Raw genomic sequence first — 21,722 nt, forward strand, 5'->3', positions numbered from 1 at the left:
AAGCTTGGGGTCTTGGCGTGTGTGTTTTATCATTGCCACTATTCCCACTGATAAGGCAAGTCGAAATAGGATTGGCCTTAAGTTGACATGCCTGCTAAGATCACGTAAAGCCTTTTCCCAGCTAAATGACCTTGGGGTGGGAAGCCAAACAGTTGACAGCTCTGTTACTCCTACCAGACTACCCACACTCTGTAGAAGAGATGCTGGGCAGAGGATAGGAACTGTAATGAGCATTGGGTTTGGCACCTAATTGGGAGGGTAGCGTGGCTCTCCTGGAGTTCTGAGCTGCTACCTAACGTACTGTAGGTCCCCCTGGAACAGAGACGTGAGTGGGAAAAGAGAGCCAACCTAACTCCGGTCTTTCTTTCTTACTCTCTTACTATTCTTTTTAGTCTCTGCCGTTGTCCCTTTTTACTCGTGCAATCTCTTTTTTTCCTTGCTCTTTTTCCTCTCACACTTTCGCCTTCCCTTTCTCTTCAATGCTCTTCCCCTCTTTTTCGTGCCACTCTTGCTCCCTCTTTCTCCTGTATTTCTATCTCCCTCCCTCTCTGGATGAGTCAAAACAGCAGACTGACAGTGTTCTGCCCTGGGCTACCCCCTGAGAGTGCCACCAGGGCGGCGCAAGCCCAGCGGAGGTGCCCTATTTAGCGCCCAGGCCTGCGGCACACCGCGCAGGGGTCAAAGGTTAATGCAGCCTGTTGTGGCTGACACTACAGCCATGGCCTCTGTGCCAGTGTGACTACAGGGAGCTAGAATCACAGACACAAAAACTATCCTCTGTCTTTCATAGCTGGTCACTACAGAGAAGCTAAGTGTGAGGCGAGACTATGCAGCAAGGAAGCCACCGCAATGTTGGAACCACAGACATGATTTATAACGGCTTCTGTTTCAGGGCGACTGTTCCTGCTCTGGGTACAGAGTGCTCCTTTGTTCTTCCAGCAGTGGGGAGGTTTGAGTGTTGAGCTTGGATGTTTTGCATGGTTTTCGATTCTCCGTGGATGTTCCAGTCCCAGAAATATATCACTTGCAGGTTCTTCGAAAATCTGGCAAAACATTTCATCCTTTTAAAATGCTCATATAAGAGATATCCAACAACACAGACAAGGGAGACAGGGTTTGGGTATGTTAAGTTGTTAGAGTTAGAGTTTAAGGGTAGCAGGAAGCTTGTGGATTTATTTGTTCTCCAGTGAAGTCAGAACTTTAGTTAGGAGTAAGACGTTACGATTTCAGGTTTGGTTAGGTGAGGGTTAGGTTGGTTAAGGTTAGGTTTGGTTAGGTTAGGTTAAGGTTAATAAAGTATGTTTGTAAAGCAAGGATTGTCAACTGTGGATCCTGAGTCAAAAAAAGAGGGGATAGGAAGATTTAAAGCGATTTGGTCTGAAAGAAACATCAAAACCTACAATGTAATGATCATTTTCACAAAACATATCTGAAAGTAAAGAAAAGGGAGCAGAAAGGAAACAGGGAAATAAAAAAATACTAACTATAGGATGTATCCTTCTCTCAGAGCCTAAGTGAAGGAATGACTTGTTAATCTCTGAAAATTAGGAAAAATCTAAAACGTCAGTGCTCAAGAGACTAACTATGCATTTACAATGCCGACGCATATGTAAATTAAAAACACCGAAGGGCTCTGGTTGAGCTTGACCTCTAAGGACGATGAAAATCAGTCTGTGTGCGTGGCACCAATCCAGATCCACATGTATTATTACAGTAAATACACGCAAGTCATAAACTCTGATTTTAAGCTCCGGTGAACTGTGGCTAGATCGGCTTAAGGTGAGAGTGACTTAAATGTACCTTAACGGCCAATGACCTTCTGTGCAATCGCCAGCAGTGGCATCATTGACTCTGCATAACGCCTCCAACCGTGTGTGTAAAATGCTACATGTGGAGCAAAAAAAAAAGGATTGTTGTGGATGTGGCTAGGTGGAGTGGGAAAAGGTGTGGAAAAAAGTGGGCTGGTTTGACCCCCCCCGGATGTCTGGATGACCTTTTCGTGTCCATGGAGACCCCTCTGGGCTCCTGGCACCCTGGATGTTACAACACCTGGTCGCCACCACATCTGTACATCTGTCTGACTGAATCATGCCAGCTCCTACTGTTCTATCCCTGCCCCTGGATGATGTTCTGTGATGTTTAGTGCATCTGTGCTTGCCCACCATTTGTTTCTATGATGTGTGTATATGCACATTAGTATTTCAGAATTTGTATGTGCGCGTGTGTGTGTGTGTGTGTGTGTAGAAAAAAGTCCACAGCAGGCTTGTAGCGCCGAACCGTCCAGTATCTTAGGGCCAAACCTGTCATATGCCAAAACCATGCTTCAAAAAGACTGAATAGAGACCTCATTCTTTAAGAATATGTACGCATCCCACGTTACTCTCGCTCCCCCTTTCCCTCCCTCGCTTCTCTCTCGCTAATCTGCCCGGCCTGACAAGGCCAGCGAGGGCCTGGGGTCAGGAGCCATGGGGACGGGAGAGAAATGTCAGGCCTCCTTCACACCTCCAGAGGAACTCACCTCGGGGATTCTGCATGCAAATATCACAGCTCTGCCAGCACAGCAGTCAGCACTGTCTCCAGAGGCTCAACACTACACGAGCTGCGTCCAAATGCAGCTCATGTTTTTTTTATCTGGCTATAAAATCGCCATCTTTGTACATGGTAAACACAGTGGCATGTGATACTGGGATGGTAGTGTGTGTTTGTGAGGGACGGGGTAAGAGTAAGCTGCTGAACGCTCAGTACTCCCCACCCCCCACCCCCAACCCCCCAATCCACATTGGGGGACCCATCAATCTCAGAATCGCCCCTGGGTCAAGTCTGCCTGCAGCTAAATCAAGTGGCTACAGCAACAGCCAACCGGCAACCAGATCACGCAAAGGCAAAAAAAAGACAGCCCCTATTCAGGAAGTTTAACCACCATGGGAACTTTTCTAGCTTTCTTCCTCTGCTTTTAAAAATGCATGTCTCCAAGGGCACTGCCGGCAGTGTCAGGAGTGCTGTACACACACCTGGATACGTTCCCATATATCACTGACGAAGAGATGCCTGGCACCAAAACGAAAAGTTAATGAATGCCTCGGCTTTAAACAAACGGAGAGAGGCATGGCGTACTCGGCGGAGAAAAAAAGCACCAACCTCCGAACTTCACTGAACAAAGATGGAATCCGAAACGCATCTCTCACACCTCAAGAGAGAAACAATATTGAAGTATTTCTTCTACCTTGAGCGTTTGAAGCGTCTGCTCCGTTCCTTTTGAAAAGGGGAATTAAAGATGAGAGTTCAGCTGCTTGACTGGAAATGATCGCAGCTGAGGGGGTTTGGGTGCGCAGGCCTTTGCTCATCAGCATAAATTCAGCTTGCTGGTGGACTGGGGTCTGCAGTAGCAACAGCAAGCAGTCTTCAACAGAGTCGGGCCCCAAAGCTATCATCGCTAGAACATGCCTTTATACCAGGCAACTAGGCATGAATTTGAAACGCCCTTTAATTTGCCCCAAAATATAATAGAGTTATATAAAACGCAGGCCTCTGATAAAATCAGTAGTGTAGAAATGTGGTAAATAACCATCCCAAAAAAAGGGCTACGAAGCTTTAAAAGACAGTGGGGGAGTACTGGGCAGCAGCGACAGTATTTCTTGAGAAAATATTTGGCACAGAAGGGAAGGTCGAGCTGGCCACAGCGTGGGGGCTGGAAGGTTCCGCCACACAACGCTCCTGCAATGCCCCCAAAACCTGGAAAGAACTCCAATTCACCCCGTCACCACTACACTTTCCAAGCCTTTTTAGACAGGTTCACTGAAGCCCTCGACTGTTCTTTCTTATGTGTGTGTGTGTGTGTTTGTGTTGGTGGGACAAATTTAATATTAAGATTTTTAGGTCATCTTAATATTTTTATAATCGTACACTCATCTCATTGTCCTGCACCTCAATAATCAAGTCAAACTTCTACGCCAGAGCATTTGAAACTGTCTACATAGAACCAGAGGAGGTGGGAGTAGCTTGGCCAACATAGTACTGTTTTTAAGTAGAGGGTGAAAAGTGTGTGGGACACACAAACACACACCCCACCCAGGTTCCTGTCCTTGTTTCACCTTTCTACTCAAATCTGGGAGCCAAAGACGGTTCACATTAGTGGGAGGGAATAGAGAAAAATGTTGTTTTTTTAAATGTAAAAAAAAAGGGAGGGTAGGAAAAGGACAGAGGGGAGAAGATGGGGAGGAAGAAGGTGGGGGAGAGGACGTGGGACATGCATTTTAAAAGTAGCTAAAATGCCATCTGCTTCGGGGACAGTGGGGGGGGGGGCTTGTGGACTTAGACACTTACCAAAGGCTTCTGAAAATTATAAAGGGAACAGAAAAACAAACAAAAGAAGGAAAAACAGAACAATTTATTTTACGGTTTGGTTTTACTCTGGGAGTAGTACCAGATAGAGTTCTGGAATTACACTGTTTAGGTGGGTTTTTTATTACCCGAGAAGGCAAATATTACACGACATTTTTCACACAAAATGTCATTTTCACACAGGCGTTCAGGTAGTGAAGATGTTAGCATTGAGTAAATGTAGCACTTCTTTACTTGTGTGTAGAACTGCCGTACTTAAAATCTAAAATGTTAAAATTGTATTTAATTACACTTTATTTCATTCTTCTGGCTTTATTACTGTTACTTGACAAAATGTAATTTGCCAAATGCCTTATTCATTGTAAAATGCCAGGAGGTAAAACATCTGTGATGCATATCAGGGACAAAGTATTAACCAATGTATTTGTATGTATTTATAAAATTGGAAGTACATTTTTACATTTTAGACACTTTAATTATCGAATAGAGTTCAACTTCAGGTTATCGAATTAGTTATTTGGTTGAATTAGTTATTTTGCTCTCCCGTTTTGTTATTGTTATTGTTATTGTTTAGTTGTGAGAACTGTTGTGGGTCTGCTGAAGGTCAAATGGAGTTTGTTGAAATCTGCATGATGTGTGTTCAGAGTGACACGTCATCGTTTCAACCGACAGACAAGACACAACACACACAGAGATACAGCGAGGCAATCCGCTCTGGGTGCAAAAAGCAGACGTGCAGAGAAAAGTAAAGACATTGTGAAACAGAGAGACAAGTGAGAGACGCAAACACGGGGTAGAGGTGTACAATATCAGACAGCTCACGAGACAAAAATACTGTACCAACCCACCGCACCCACCTTTCTCTGAAACTCTTTGAGCCTCACTATGAGCAAAAAGGTGCAAACACACAAACATCTCAGGATGTCAAGCCGAATCATGTTTCAGTATGCATGGTTGTCCGTACAATCGAAAAATGAATGTGCCTCCTATGGTTAGAGCCCAGGGAGAGCCCTGACTGTGTGCTAAAATGAGCTCTAGACCCTAAACATTAACATAAGTTAAGCTTCCTAGGAATCTCCTACAGTGGATTGCTGTCCTCAGATAGTGAAGTCAAGAGCATTTTGCACACAACCTCGGCACTCCAAAGCACTCGGAGAGCTCCTGATACCCCCACAGGGTAAACCCTGTCCACTAACACCAGGACACGGAGCACTCGGAAAGTTGTACAACATCATCTAAGTGAGCTAACACTTTCTTTTGACACCATGGGATTTCTTGTGGTGAAATTGAAGTGTATATTTTCAGCTACAACGTCTTGCAGGCCAAAGGTCATAGAAAACAGGCATTTGTTGTTTGCTACATTTCCAAGAGTCAAAGGTCCTTAAAAACTGCAATTTTCTATTTCGGTCATATCTAGCCAGCCTTAAAAGTGGATACAAATCAAGTGTTTTTGTGCATAGTTCGCAGGGATCATAAATAGGGCAAGAACTCGATTGCAACAGACACTTTATTTAGTGTTGTTCACCCTTTTACATTAGCAGCTGCAAATCAAATGGGATGCATTGGATTTTTCTGATGGTGACAAATCATCGACCCACAATGTCTACCCCCTGTTGCCCGGGGCCTCTCTTGGGCTGTCATTTAATTAGGTATATAATTATACTTTTTATTTACTGGGTCTCTCAATAAAGTTGAATCAACGGCGGCACCTCTTACAGTATTGTGGCGGTAGCATCTAGACCAAGCCTCTCTTTCTCTCTCTGTGACACATTTCTGAGTCCTAGTGAAGCCTTTTTGAGTGAGTCCTGCCCTCGATCAGAGGTATTGAACAGTATCAAGCCCAAAATCATCCTGCCAGTCATCGTGTATCAATCATAACATTTCAGGGCTAAGCTATAGCGCTCACAAACTGAATCGTGTGCGTTCACTGAATCGTGTGCGCTCACTTTTTTTGTACCATTTCAAAATCCTTCAAAATCAATCGGGGAAGCTGAAGGTGTAGCTAAGCAACAGGACATAGAAAGTCAAGCAAAAAGTGCATCACTTCCTTACCTGAGCGCAGCTGTTTGATTCGCCCGTTACTTGCGTTGGGGTCTATGGGCAGGAAGTCCTTGAACCAGGTGATTTCTGGATCAGGGTTGCCGCTGGCAGCACAAAGCATGGTGGCCGTCCGTGTGCGCTCCACCACTTTGAGCTGGGGACCCATGTCTATGTTGGGGAATCCTGTCGGGAGCAAGTCCTCTGTAGAGGGGACAAAGGAAAGAGACATGGTTATGTATACCGGTGAAATTAATTGACTAGCTACATCGCTACTGCAGTAGCACGACTCCACGGTGAGTGCAAGAGTACCTAAATGGCTATCGTTCATCAACACTCTTAGGTAGTTGGTTAAAGCAATACATGTCCTGCTTTAATGTGGCTAATTCAAATGGAGGCTGTGTTCCGTGAGAGTCACCAGAGTGATCACTGTACTCATTCTAACACAGCTTTATCCACATACCTCTACTTTACACATAGGGAAGAAAATAGCATGAAGGATATTAATTATATATATATTTTTAAACAATACTTCCTTAAATATCATGATTGTATAACCTGATGACAGATCAGTAAGTACCCTAACTGTATCTTCTAATATGCTTTATCACAGGCCTAAAGGACAGTGGCCATTCAGTCACCGAATATCCTCATCTGAACAACAGCAGATAGCTCCACCTCTAGAGTTTGGGATTACGCTCGGCGCAGAGACAGATCAACTCCGATAAACCAATAGAGCATATTGGGATCATAATTGATAAACCCACAAAACTACACTCCTCTGAGGCCCAAGAAGTCCTGGCCTTACTCACCAGGGGACGGGAGACACTGGAACCCGACTCCCGAGGAGGGAAAAAGCAAACCTGACCAGCAAATGTTTTGTAATCCCAGAAACAGCCTCTTACTTCCTCATTCTAAATGGGTATATTGGGCTGAGCCAATCTGAGGAGGCGCGGCAACCCACACAAACACAGCTGACCAATTAGAATACAGAATACCCAGCCTGAATTTCAAGTACCTGTGAGTGAGTATTCAAACAAATATAAACAACAGCTTGTGCCCGTTGTGTACCACCAAGCCCACCCCAACCACACTCCAAGACACAACAACACTCACGGCTACGATTAGAGAAGTGCCTTGTCTATCACCACTGGTCTTTCCATAAACAAACACTAGTAATGCTAGTCAAAGCGCACTTTCGAACAGGGAGGGAACACATACAGCACTAGCAGGCTCATTAGACATTCAGTTGTTTTACACTGTGGCAATTTAGCAATTACTGTAGTACTTGGTCATGCACGCTGAACCAATTTAGCGCTATCAAGCAACGAGGGGCTAGTTAAGAGGTTCACAACTAGCAGTGCATTTAATGCTAATTGTTATTAGAATGGGGAATCTCCCATTGTTGATCGTCTTCTGGACATGGGCTCTGGAGCGTCTTCATGCCTGACCTCTACTCAGAAGAGCTGAGTCGTGACTCACGGTTGGGCATTGAGAACCTGGGACTACCCCCTGCAGTGTAATATGCATCAGACGCCTCCGGCTACTGAGCCAGCTGTGAAGGAAAAACAGGGTCAACCTTACAGCAGAGGTCATCTCTTATCTTCAGAGTACGGACAATGACCTCACATGAACTGCCAGACATGATGACGGTTATGTCAACTCCTGGAGACCGCTTGATTGAGGAAATAAGTCAGTATAGTTTGAGTCACGGAGAAGAGTGGTACAAGCAGGGGTAAGCAGCTATCCCGGGTGAATAAGAGAGAGATAGAGATTATCCGAGAGGAAGAGAGAGAATGAGAGAGAAAAAAGTGAGGTTGGAGAGAAAGAGAGTGAAGATGAGTGAGAAACAGACAGAGAGAGAAAGCATGAGCGAGAGTCCTCTAAAGTAGGCCCCCTCACAGACTTCCAAGCATGGGTACTGACACCAGCAGAGAAGACTAAATATTTCAGTATTTGGTTCAAAAGAATGAGAGGCATTTGTGCTGTTTTAGGCTCCGTGCCGAATCCTCCCCATTGATTATTAACGAATGCTGATGTATGATCTCTTTGTACTGCGGTTCCCCTGAGGGCTGAACACTGCAGCGAGCCTGTATTTCATCCCACACTTGAAGATGGGACAGAGCTGTGTGAGTCTCCCTTACTCTCTCGCTCTCTACTAGTCCCTCTGTGACATCAATGTACTATGTGTTAGACGCGTTGAGAGTTGTGGGACTACGCTACCCCCTCCGGTTATACTGGCAGGACAGACCAGGTGTTTTCCCCCACAAGAGGCAGGCTATGCTGCTTCTCCAGGAGGCTCTCGGAGATGTCTGACGTTGAGCATCCATCCACGCTTTACAACACATTGAGTTCGCCTCAACGGCCTGGAAGTGGGAGAGCGACTCCTCGAACCACATCTAGTAGTAAATGAAGCCACGAGAACATACGACGAGTAATTTGGTTTTGAGTATAATTCAATTGGGCGGGTGACGCAGGGATCAGTGCAGAGATGTCGAGAGGAGCTCGGAGTGGCGGATGGTGGGTAAACGGAACGAACGAGCAGTCGGACAACAAAAAAGTACCGGGGTGGAGGAATCACAGAGCAATTACACTATCATTACCCGCCGTTCCCAGTTTCGGAGACAGCAGTCGGAAAATCTCCCTCCTTGGTAAATACCATGCGGAAGCTATTAGCTTCCCCGGGATTGTTGGTGGATACAATCTCCCCTGCCGATAGAACCTGCCATGCAAGAATAAATAAATCACTGTTTAAAAAAAAGAATGTTAGTTCAGGGTCAGCCAGCCTGAGAGAGGGAAAGGAAAAGACAGAGAGAGAGAGAGAGAGAGAGAGAGGGAGGGAGAGCAGACAATGACGAGAGTTGATTGTACCCAGAGTTTCCCTGGGGGCGTCCTAGGACTGGCATCGATTATATTTGTGTATGACTGGTGTTCTCCGCAATGGCAACTCTCCGGAACAAATCAAATCAGCCCTGCTGCGACCCGATCGGTCAGTTGCACAAAGCCATTGTTTAATTCGCCAGAAGGGTGTCCGAACGCTCATCATCATGCGTTCGTCAGCCATGCGGCCACTGGATTTTTTACACAGGTAGCAAGTACACCCCCGCCCGGGTCAGCTCCGCAGTCCTGCCATGCCTGTTTTTGTTTTAGGGCTACGGCTAATGCACTAACCTCCACATCTATCCTTAATTGGAGAGATTTCAAACGAACCTTATCCATTACAGTAAAAACATCTCCGATCACTCAGCGGTTACATTGGCTTTCGCAGGAGAGGGGGGACGTTGAAAGCATACTTTACCCAGCATGCAAACCAGTTGTCGCCCCCATATTTGTAGAGGGCTTTTGTTTACTGTCGCTTTTAGAAAACACGTGTCCCATTGATGCTTGAAATTGGCAGTGCCTTGCAATTACGTGTTGGTGCTCTTGCAGAGGAATTGGTATCTGGGCAGCTTAGTCTGACCCTGGCCATCCTCAGAGGCTGAGCGTCTGAAAATGGTGTAATTATGACGATCGCAATGTTGGATTACATATGTTATCTACGCCATCCAACAGCTGGCTGAGGACCCGCAAAGTGGCGGCGCAAAGCAGGGATGGCGCTCATTATCCGTAATTGTCTTTAATTGTGCTGCGCTCTTGAATGTTATTACGCAAGAGACAGGTGCAAAGCCTTTAATCTGATAGGTAAAGCTTAGCAGCCGCATGACGGACACGACATCTGTGGACTCGCGCCTGCTGTCACGTCCCGCTTCCCGTCTTCTGCGAGCTACGGCCCACACGAGACGGTCATCTTGAGATGGAGTTTTTACACCCATCATTTACACTCAAATCATTCCACTTCTCCTGACCTGGACTTGTGAATCAGAGCGGACAGGGTGTAAAATGCAACTTTATAGAGTAGCTAATGAAGCAAACGATTCTGCAAACGATTCTGTCACCCTTTCTGATAGGCTGGCATCAAAGCTCCATCTATTACCATCCCGAAAGAGGTTGGGGGGAAAAAAACAACACTTTCCCAGCGTAAGCCAGGGGACTGCAGCGAATGTCACCGGTGAACCTCACTCCCCCGCACTTATTACTCATATTATTATTTTCACTTACCGAAATGATTTAATTTCATCAGTGGCATAATCAGGTTAACTGATTACCCCTCACCACAGCCAGCAATGGGGCTTTAGAAAAGGCTGTACATGAATATCACAGAGAGACTGTGGAGGGAGAGAGGGTAGAGAGGGAGGGATGAGTGCTGGGGCTGCAGAGACACACACACACAGAGAGAGAGAGAGAGAGAGAGAGAGAGAGAGAGAGAGAGAGAGAGAGAGAGAGAGAGAGAGGGAGAGGAGAGAGAGAGAGAGGGGGGGTCCACTTGCAAAACAAGATTTCATCAAATGGGACAAACATTCTGCATGCAGAGTTCTGTAAGATTCTCCGACATGTCCAGAGGAAAACTATAAACGATGCATGCAGGGCAGAATTAGGCCAATATCCACAAATAATAAAAACTCAAAAAAGAGCAATTCGGGTTTGGAAACATCTAAAACCTGCCATAAGTTGAGGGACAGTGTCTGACAGACCAGTCAACCTGCACATGTACTCTACTGTATGCTTATTGTTATTGTTGAATGTATGGTTATTTTGACCCTTGGTTATTGTTGTTACTGTTGTCCCGTTGACAATTTTGATTCTCATTTTAATTTATTTTTATTTTGTAAATATCCAAAATAAGCTTTGGCAATATGTACATTGTTACGCCAATAAAGCTAATTTAATTGAAAATGAGAGAGAGAGAGAGAGAGAGAGAGAGAGAGAGAGAGAGAGAGAGAGAGAGAGAGAGAGAGAGAGAGAGAGAGAAGCCTCAGTATTACCATAGCCTTAGCCACATTTAACTATTCTGCAGCCCCAGCTGTTCGGACTTACTAACTAGCTCCAACTGTTTACTGGTGGTAACCATAGCAACACGGCCACTGAAGCAGGCTAGGGAGAAGGGTCCATCTGCAGACTGCATTTACTACATGCCCCTCCCACTACATGCTGGGCTCACTCTTCGTCACTTACGACATGCCGTGCCCACTGCCATTGAAGCTGCTAGCTAGCTAGGACACTGGCGCACAGTCCTTTAAACTTGATTATTGTTGTTACTGGTTGTCCCGTTGACAATCTTGATCACTATTGTTGTTATTTTCATTATATTGCAAATTAATAACCTCATTTCCAAAGTACGCTGTGGCAATATGTACTTTGTTACATAATGCCAATAAAGCAATTTGAATTTCATGTAATTCAATTTAGAGAGCGGGAAAGAAAGAAAGGGAAAGGGTAAGGTTGATACCTAGTCAGCTGTACAACTGAATGCCTTCAACTGAGATGTGTCTTCCGCATTTAACCCTACCCCTCTGAATCAGAGAAGTGCGGGGGGGGGGGGCTCCCTTAATCGACATCCACGTCTTCGGCGCCCAGGGAACAGTGGAGAGAGAGAGAGCGAGAGAGGGTCGGCTGGTGAGGCTGAAGATTGTTTGTAGGGGAACGGTAGGGGGATTGGCAGAAGCGGGCAAAGTGGGAAGCCAGGTCTTTCAGGGGGTCCTGGGTAGCGACGTTTTTTGGCTGCGCCTGTGTCAGCATGGACCGCCACAAGGGGAGAGGGGAGGGAAGCAGCGTAGGAAAACTAATCACGGCCTCTTCGTCGTGCTCCCCTTTGGACTCCAATCTCAGGTAGATAATGGGTATTATGCAGCATGCGCTCAACCTCTCCTCTCCTCTCACTGCATTTTCACAGTCTGCATGCTCTGAGAGGTGACCGGCGCCTATTGGTATTCTTCACGCTTACCGCGGGACCAAGAGCGGAATTTACATCCAAATCTCAAAATGTAGGGGAGAAAAAAGTTTGGAGCCGCTCCAGATTGCAGTTTGAACGAGTTTTTGTCGGGTCAGCTTTTTGAAGATAGCGGTCGCAGGGGGTGCCACAGTGTATCTGTTTTAGGAGAGCGGTTTACACTTCCATTCTGATTGACGGACTGTGGCCTCAGCAGCTTTTCAGCTCTTGTGCTCGTCAATTCAACAGTCCCCTCACTGTGAAGATAACTTTCCTCTGGCGTATGAAGCGGTGCTGTGAGTGCTCCACAGACACTGTCCAGATCCCTGTAAACCCAGAATACAACCTTATTAGGCCGCACTTGTAAAGCTATCATCACAACTGGCCAAACTGTAAGAAGCCTTTGCCACAAGCAAAGTGTGTTCCTACCACTGTAACGGCAGCCCAGTAGCAGTTTTTTTTCTTCTTCGAAAGCCACGTCCAATAATAACCACAGCTATAGCCTCTGGGGCTACACATTTGTCACGTCTGAAGCCTAAATGTGGACTTGTTTCAGTGAATGCTATTGGGTGCCCGAGAAGTGAGAATCCAGGAAAACAGGGTGGACTGAAGTGCCAAAGGTCTTCACATTTCCCTACTTTGAACTCTCACCGCACTTCCTCTTCCTCCCAACAACCTCAATTGAGCTGAACTTTATACCCCATACAGCACTTTGAGATACAGAACTACAGCCTGACCACCAGCACTGACAGCCAAAAGCCTTTATGTCAAAGGCTCTCAGGGCCAGAGGCTATGTTCAGCAGCTTCCGCACTTCACAGCTGAGTCCAACACAGGCTAACGCAGGCCGCCCCCTTTCCCTACCTCAGCAAAAGACAAGAGAGAAGTAATTGCCCGGGACAGCTCCGACCCATCTCCTGCCTGCGAGGTGGCAGTACCAAATTTGAGAGAGGAAAAAAAAAGCTATACTCTTTTTCAGCCATTGAACTAGTGAAGCATCGCCCAGCGTGCCAGCTCGCCCGGGTTCCTGAGTGGCCCAGGGTTAGACAGGGGAACTCAAGGGGAGACAAGAGATGAGGCCGGGCCATTAGAAGAAATGCCTGTCCTCTGAGAGACACGACATCGATCAGTCAAGTTGCATTCGGCAGGGGGCACCTCACGGCATGGGCTTTCACTTGCATGACACACCTGCAGGTTTGCCAATTAAACAACTTCCTTTCGATTAGTAGGCCAAATACACAGAACTATTTACTACAACATTGGCCTTATTACCTATATCTGTGTTTCAAGGGGTAGAATTTCAGTTCAATTGTTGACACCCCCCCAGTCAATAACGAATGCTTTAAACAGTGTGAAACACACCAAAGGAATTACAAAAAATGCCTGTTCGTTCTCCGTACAACAATGCAAGCTTGGAGGCCCACGGCCAGCGAGGCTGCATGAGAAGACTTCATTCACCTGGAAGAGAGAGGCCTATTCAGAGAGCCCTCTCTAAGCCCATTCTGCAGCCGGAGCCGAAACAACCATGATTTGAGCTTAGAGCTTTGAGCTCCCCGCTGAACCTCTCCAGGGACAGCAGAAGACAGCAGGGGCCATCGCCTTGCAGAGGCCTGTATCCCCGATCAACCCAACTGTATACAGCGCAATCAGCTGAACGGTTTTGAAACCCAAAATGAGTCAAATGATAATTGTGAATGATTGGGGGTGACATTGGCCACATTTCCCTGTAGGGCCATTGGCTTTGCGCAATTAAGCATCTAATAACAGGGTGGGAGGCATTAGGGGTGTCATGGGGAGGGCGGTTGGAGCGGTTGAATAAATAAATGACAAGCGTGAGAGGATGTGCCCAGAATGACAAAAAGCCAGAGGGAAAGAGGGGACATTTCCTTTGCGATAGTGAAAGGACACAAGAGATATTTATGTGACTGCCCCTTCCTTTTAAAAGCAAAGAAGCCAGGTTTCAATTTCAACATCATTTCCTGGGAAGACCGGTCCTCGACGGAAGAATTGGCCACAGTGGTTTAACTTTCACTCAGTCAACAGTGCACATGCCAGAAACAACAACGAAGTAAATTATTAAAAAAATAGGACAAGGCCATAAAAACAAACCCTCCCCTTAACTCCCACACTTACAGTAAATGACCCAATATAACTTGTTCGGAGCCGTTCGGTTCAGAAACTACCAAAAAACCCAACAGAAGTCAACATTGCTTTTAATTACCACCATCCACACCGTGCTCATTTAGCATCCAGTGGCTCTGTAAGAAAAGACGCTTCTGTTCCGTTCAGTCCGCTCATCTCCTGATGCGGATGAGCGTTGGTTAGTGTCGGACAAGTATCTCAGTGCGAAGTTGATGAAGAGGGAGCAGAGGGAGCGGGGAGAAAAGGCAAACAGTGCACTCAGGGAACAGATGTTCATTTTGCATGGTCCAGTGCCAACGGCAGTGCCTGGCGGAGGGAGCGGGTGCCAGCCGAGGAGGAGGAAGAGGCGGCGGGCAGGGCTAGAGCAACAGTGAGTTGCGTGCGGCAATGCCCTTTAAGGCAGGAGGATGCAGAGGCTTCTTTAAATATTAAACAGCTGCTACTATGAAGCCAGTCAAGCTGAGTCAGCGCTTCCGAACAGAAGCTCTGCAATCAAGGAAAAGCTGTCCCGGATAGTATCTCCATTCCTTTACTCTCTTTTCTCTTCCTCACTCTGTCTCTCTTTTGTGTTTCTTTCTCCCCTTTTCTCATCCTATGTTCCTTCCAGAGATAGTGTCTGGAACAGCGGATATTGTATATTTCAATGGCAGAGCAGGTAGGATATAGTATATTTCATGGCAGAGCAAGTGGGATATAGTATATTTCATGGCAGAGCAGGTAGGAATAAGCGCTATCTGTGGCTTGTTGTATTGTGCAATAATGCAGTTGTTATGTAAGCCTTTATGGGAATTCTCAGAGCGGGGTAAATGAGAGCGAAATACTGAGATTATCAAGGAGATATCGAAACCTGTCCCTTCTCCCACTCCCCTCCACACATCCTGTGTAGCGAAACGGCGTCCTGTGCGGGAACTGAAGGCCTATCAGTTCTGCCAGAACGTGACAGTTGGTGTGACCTCTGTGTCAATCACCTGGGTAGTGACTCGTGTTTATTCTTGAGGACAGTGGCCCATGCCGCCTCCCCCAGCTCCTCTTTATTCATTCACAACCATCACGGCCACTGTCATTGTTGGCAGCTCAATGGTGAGACATTTCGGCCTGCCAACGGTCTGTGGACCAACTAAGGTCAACTGTCACCCAGGAGCCAGTGTCCGAATCAACTCCCTCCTACCCACGGTTCTGGCCAACTACTCAAATATTGGCAACACCTTCACGCACGTTGGTTGTAATGACCTTCGCTTTAGGTGATCTAAGGAACTGAGGGAAGACTACAAAATCATTTGAAACACCCTCGTTAGCACAGGGAAGAAAATAATTATGTCTGACCCTCTCCCGTGCTATCGAAGAGGTTCGAGAATGTTTCAGTTGCCTCGTGGCCCTAAATGAGTACAACAACAATGTCTCCTTTGGTGACAGTTTTGACTTTCTATGGGTGTAACCAGCACTCTTTTAAAGAGACAGTTCTGAACCTAACCACAGGGGCTCCAGATTTATATACAGCAACATTGCAAACTGTTTTAACCTCAATAGGGTAGGGGGCACTATTTTCACCTCCGGATGAAAAGCGTGCACAAAGTAAACTGCCTGCTACTCAGGCCCAGAAGCTAGGATATGCATATAATTAGTAGATTTGGATAGAAAAACACTCCAAAGTTTCTAAAACTGTTAAAATCATGTCTGTGAGTATAACAGAACTGAAATGGCAGGCGAAAACCTGAGAAAAATGCGTGTAGTTTTCCATTGACTGCCTATACAGATTCCATTGACTTAGGACTCAAATTGCACTTCCTATGGCTTCCACTAGATGTCAACAGTTTTTAGAAATTGTTTCAGGCTTGTATTCTGAAAAATGAGAGAGTAAGACCACTCTGAATGAGTGGACACTGCAGTGTCCCAGAGGTTTTTCATGCGTGCGACCAAGAGCGTGCCTTTCTTGTTTTCCTTTTATATTGACAAAGCTTTTGTCCGGTTGAAATATTATTAATTATTATGACTAAAAACAACCTGAGGATTGATTTTAAACATCGTTTGACATGTTTCTATGAACTTTACTGATCCTTTTAGGATTTTTCGTCTGTCTGTTGTGACTGCAATTTCACTGGATGTTGGCCAGGTGGGACGCTACCATCCTACACCCCCTAGAGAGGTTAAAGGCTGATGGCCTGGGTCTATTAGTGCTCCAGTCCTCCCTGTCATAATCATCAACAGGGGACATGAATGGCATATAACCTCTCGTAGACACTGTAGTGCAGTCAATGTAAGTAACCTAATTTATGTTCCCCTAACTACCCTGAATACATCTGTCAATCTGACAGCTATTGTCAGCAGTAATCATTTGCCTATGGACCTGAATTGCACTGTTAGCAATGAGTCTGTTTGCCCTAGTAGGAAACCCACCGTGGACTCAAATGTAAATATCACTGTCATGTCTACCTCTGAAAAGCTTCCCAGGAAAGCACCAAAAACAAACAAGCAACCCCGAAAAGGGCTAAAAATAGCCTACATTAACATATGCAACCTGAGAAACAAGGTTTATGAAATCAATAACTTACTAACATCAGATAACATTCATATACAGGCTATATCTCAAACTCAGATCGTTCATTTGATGATACAGTGGTAGCAACACACGGTTATAACATCTATAGAAGAGACAGGAATGCCAATGGGGGAGGTGTTGCTGTATCTATTCGGAATCACGTTCCTGTAATGCTTAGAGAGGATCTCATGCCAAATGCTGCTGAAGTATAATATGGCAACAGGTTTGCCTGCCTCACCTAAAGCCTATTCTTGTGGGAAGTTTCTAGAAAGCCAGTATCTGGGTTATATGTGTGAAATGGTTGATATAATGTGAAATCATTTGACTAAAGACAAATAAACTGTACTAGGATGATACTAAAAAGCTTTGGAGTACCTTAAATTACATTTTGGGCCAAAAGGTGAACTCGGCTCCATCCTTCATTGAATCAGATGGCTAAGTAAGAACCACTGCCTCCCTTAACAAAGAGCTGCAGTGTAACGGTTTTCGTTGGTGGAAGGAGAAGAGGACCAAAGTGCAGCGTGGTAGGTATCCATAATACTTTTAATCCAGAATGAATACACAAACAAAAACAACAAAATGATAAACGAACAGTCATTGTGGGAACGCAGGCTACCTAAGTATGGTTCTCAATCAGAGACAACGATAGACAGCTGCCTCTGATTGGGAACCATACCAGGCCAAAAGCGGAAATACAAAACATAGAACTAAAACATAGAATGCCCACCCCAACTCGCACCCTGACCAAACTAAAACAGAGACCTAAAAAAGGAACTAAGGTCAGGACGTGACATGAATTCAGTTTTAGAATGGGTGGCTAGTAATAAGCTAGTCCTAAATATATAAAAACTAAAAGCATTATATTTGGGACAAATCATTTACTAAACCCTCATCTAAATCTAGTAATGAATAATGTGGCAAATGAGCAAGTTGAGGAGACTAACCTGCTTGGTGTAACCGTAGATTGTAAACTGGTTATTAAGATGGGGAGAGGTCTGTCCGTGATAAAGCGCTGCTTTGCTTTCTTGACACCACAATCAACCAGACAAGTCCTACAGGACCTAGTTTTATCCCACCTGGACTTACCGCCCAGTTATATTGTCAAGTGGTGTAAAGAAGGACATAGGCAAATTACAGTTGTCCCACAACAGAGCAGCACAGCTGTCCCTTAAATATGCACAGAGGGCTAATATCACGAACACGCATGTCAATCTCTCCTGGCTCAGTAGTAGAGGAGAGATTGACCGCATCGCTGCTTGTCTTTGTGAGAGATATTGATGTGTTGCGTTGTTTCTGCTTGGGCCACAGGAAGTAGTGGCTGCCTTGGCAGCAGCTAATGGGGAGCCTAATACAGAAAAAGCACAGTTAATGTGCTGAGCCCTCCGAGGGGCCGTCATTGAGCCCCGTTTCCATGGGAACCGCCTTTATCCAACACTTTCCTTTTCCTTTCAGAGCAGGTTGAGTGTAACAGTACAGTCTATCCGCTTGGTCACCTCCAGATAAGGTTGGGGTGAAAAAACGAGATGACGGGCAAAGAGGGAGATACTCGGCTTAAAGAAGGGTTAAAAAAGAAGAAGAAGAGAGCACTGAACTGAAGAGAGGAAAAACAGAAGGTCTGATCTCAACTCAGAGAGTCACAGGGGCAATCAAACAATTGAGCACTTATCCCCTTGTAAAACCAATCCCGGAGACACTGATCTTTCAATTTAGCCCGGATCGTCGAGGCGCAGCCGACACAGGATCCATTTAGCCAAACTTTACACCAAGTAATAAACCAATCAGGGCCACTGAGTTGGCCAAACCATTCTCTATCTTTTTTTTTTATCCCAGCCCCGTCCCCACAGGAGGCCTTTTGCCTCTCGCAAGGCCGTCATTGTAAACAACAATTTATCCTTAATTGACTTGCCTGGTTAAATAAAGGTAAATTCCAGTCTCCCAGGCACTTTCTGAGGGGGGCTGGAGAGAGATGGAGCTGGAGGGAGTCGGGACTTGGCGTACAAATTCAGCCCAGAGGCACTCAGTGAGGATGAGAGGGGGAGAATGGGGTTGGGTGAGAGATGGACGGAGGGATGTTTTCTCTGCTGAGCAGTGAGAGATGATGTCGGTAAAAAAGGGGCGGGCGAAAACTTAAAATGCCACCTCATAACCTCAAAAAACCAAATCATCCCGTAACACAAGAGAAAACTTTCATAATACTAGTATTACTCTGAACGCACAACAACACTACATCGCTCTATCACAACACAAATGGGGACGTAAACATAGGGAAACGACATTTCCCGTTTGGAGAACAACTCTCGGTTGATAGTGCCGTGTGCGCAAATCTAGCCACGCGGGGCAAAGCCCCGTAGCAGATTGTGCTAGATCTTAACCGTGCTAAACGCATGTATTATGCAGCAGTGGCACAGCTGAGAGAGAGAGGGAGGGAGGTGAGGCAGTGGGAATGGGAGTTGGCTTGGAGATAATACAGTGGGCACATACAGTTGGGTGTTAATGCCGGCTCACTGCAGACTTAATCACATGAGGTCTGCTAGGGTTGCCTCTGAGATGGAGGCCCCTCTCATCTTTCTTATGTCTCTTTCTTTCTTTCTTCCTCTCTCTCGTTTTCTCTGGTTATTTTGTCGCCCCCCCCTCGTTCGTCCGTCTGTTAGTCGGTTTCTCTATGTCTGTCTCCCCGTCTTTCTTTCATCTTGAACGCTTTATCACTGCTCTCTCTCTCTGTCTCTCTCTCTCTCTGTCTCTCTCTCTCTGCGCCCATTTATTGATGGCCTGTTCCTACTCGTTTTCCCTTTCTCCATCTCCCCCTGCTCAGTGCATGTGGACTTGGCGGAGAGCTAAAGGTGAGATCAGCAGGTGGATCAGAGGAGGAGGGAGGAGAGGGAGGAGAGGAGGAGGGGGAGGAGAGGAGGAGGGGGTAGATCTGCACCATATTTGACAGTGTCTTATTAAGACTCAATACCCACCTGCTCCACGCACACAAGCACACGCGCAGACCTGAATACACACACACACGCGTGCAGAGCCACACACACACACACACACACACACACACACACACACACACACACACACACACACACACACACACACACACACACACACACACACACACACACACACACACACACACACACCTCTCCTTTTAGCACCCTCTGTTTTTCCATCCCTTTACCTCCCCCTTTCTCTTTCTTATCTCTTCGTCTCCTCTTCATCTTTCCTGTATCTCTTTCTACACCTTCTGAATATGTCACTTGGAAAAAGGAGACATGACAGAATTCAAAAGTAATTTTGGACTGACCAATGGAGATGGTTTCAAACACATGCCACTTCAAAGTTACATGTCACAAAATGTCGATTTGAGATATTTTGGTCATCAGAGCAACCTTGAGGGAATCTTATTTGAGTCAGAAAAGGATGTTCATATGATAAGGAAGATATACAAACACCTTGTAGAGAGCATATCCAACTGACTATCTATGAGAAAAATAAAAAAAACTATTGGAACCAAGACTTCAAAGTAACTGATGTTGGCAGATTTATTTAATTAGGCAAGTCAGTTAAGAACAAATTCTTATTTACGATGACGGCCTACCCCGGCCAAACCCGGACAGCGCTGGGCCAATTGTGCGCCTCCCTATGGGACTCCCAATCACAGCCGGATGTGATACAGCCTGGAATTGAACCAGGATGTCTATAGTGACACCTTATGCACTGAGATGCAGTGCCTTTGACCACTGCGCCACTCGAGAGCCCGAAGTTATAACATAACTAACGAAATTACAGTTTACAAAAATGTACGCTTAATCCAGTATCAACTAATGTATAGAATGTATTATAGAAGAGACAAAATTCACTAATTCTACAGCACAACGGCAGAGTCATGTCTTAAGTGTAAAACGAATAATGACTCAATAATCCGTGCTTTCTGGGAATGCTATAAAGTCCTGAAGCTGTGGGCGGAGCTCGAAAGTTGGCCGCCAGAAGCATTACAATGTAAACATACTTTTAATCCGTCTGTCTGCATATTTCCAGACCCGATGGGTTGGACGATTCTCTTCTTATCACTCATCTTGAAAACATTTCAATCAACAAATCAATACATTCGCCATCATTAACACAATGGACAAATCAAATGATGTATTATTTAAATATTGAAAGTGTGTTGGCGATGGAGAGAAACAAAATGATAAAGTTTCAGGCCACGGGGTGGAAAGTGAGGCGGGTGCTGGAGATGGGGGTGTGCGTTAGGGTTAGGGTATGTATGATGTTGCTGTTTGTATGTGTATTTTTTGTATTGTTTATTTTTTTTAAATCTATAAAATCGTAGAAAAAAAACTAATGTCACTTCCTCCTCCTCTCTCTACCTCTATACTCTTACGACATGCTTTCCGTCACATTTGATTCACAGGTGTTAATAACAAGCATGAGAGTGATACGAAAATTAAGACTATCACTGAAACAATTCGCTTTTCATGTAAGTAATGATATAACAACTACACAAGTGTAGATCATTGAAGTGGGAACTGTACATTTAACAAAACATATGATCACTCTCTCTTTCACTCACCCCAGTTGAGAGGTCAATTGTAAACTTGTCTCGTTGTTAAATCTGTCCCAGCCAATCGGGCGTTTCCTTTTCACTGGTGGCCTTACTTAACTGGCCAATTAGGCTCCTGATTCAGTCTGTTGTTGGAGTGTGGTGACCTCTGCCCCGCCCAGCACGACACAATTACCCATGAGCCACAGAAGCACGATGGAGTCGGAGAGCAGCCAAGGAGCCGGCCAAACCAAGATAATGGAGAGATGCATCATGCATGAAAACACATACTGTATACACGCACGCACACGCACGCGCACGCACG

At 45.6% G+C, this 21,722-nt stretch overlaps 1 protein-coding gene across 1 annotated transcript in view; it reads right to left on the reverse strand.

The window, feature by feature from the left end:
* Positions 1–21,722, reverse strand: part of LOC135512544 (receptor-type tyrosine-protein phosphatase S-like) — a 215,147-nt gene that overhangs the window by 107,449 nt on the left and 85,976 nt on the right. The window contains 1 exon segment of the mRNA XM_064934680.1: positions 6,394–6,582. Coding sequence (XP_064790752.1) covers positions 6,394–6,582 — 189 coding nt within the window.

The sequence above is a fragment of the Oncorhynchus masou genome, chromosome 24, assembly GCF_036934945.1.
Source record: "Oncorhynchus masou masou isolate Uvic2021 chromosome 24, UVic_Omas_1.1, whole genome shotgun sequence".
NCBI lineage: Eukaryota > Metazoa > Chordata > Actinopteri > Salmoniformes > Salmonidae > Oncorhynchus > Oncorhynchus masou.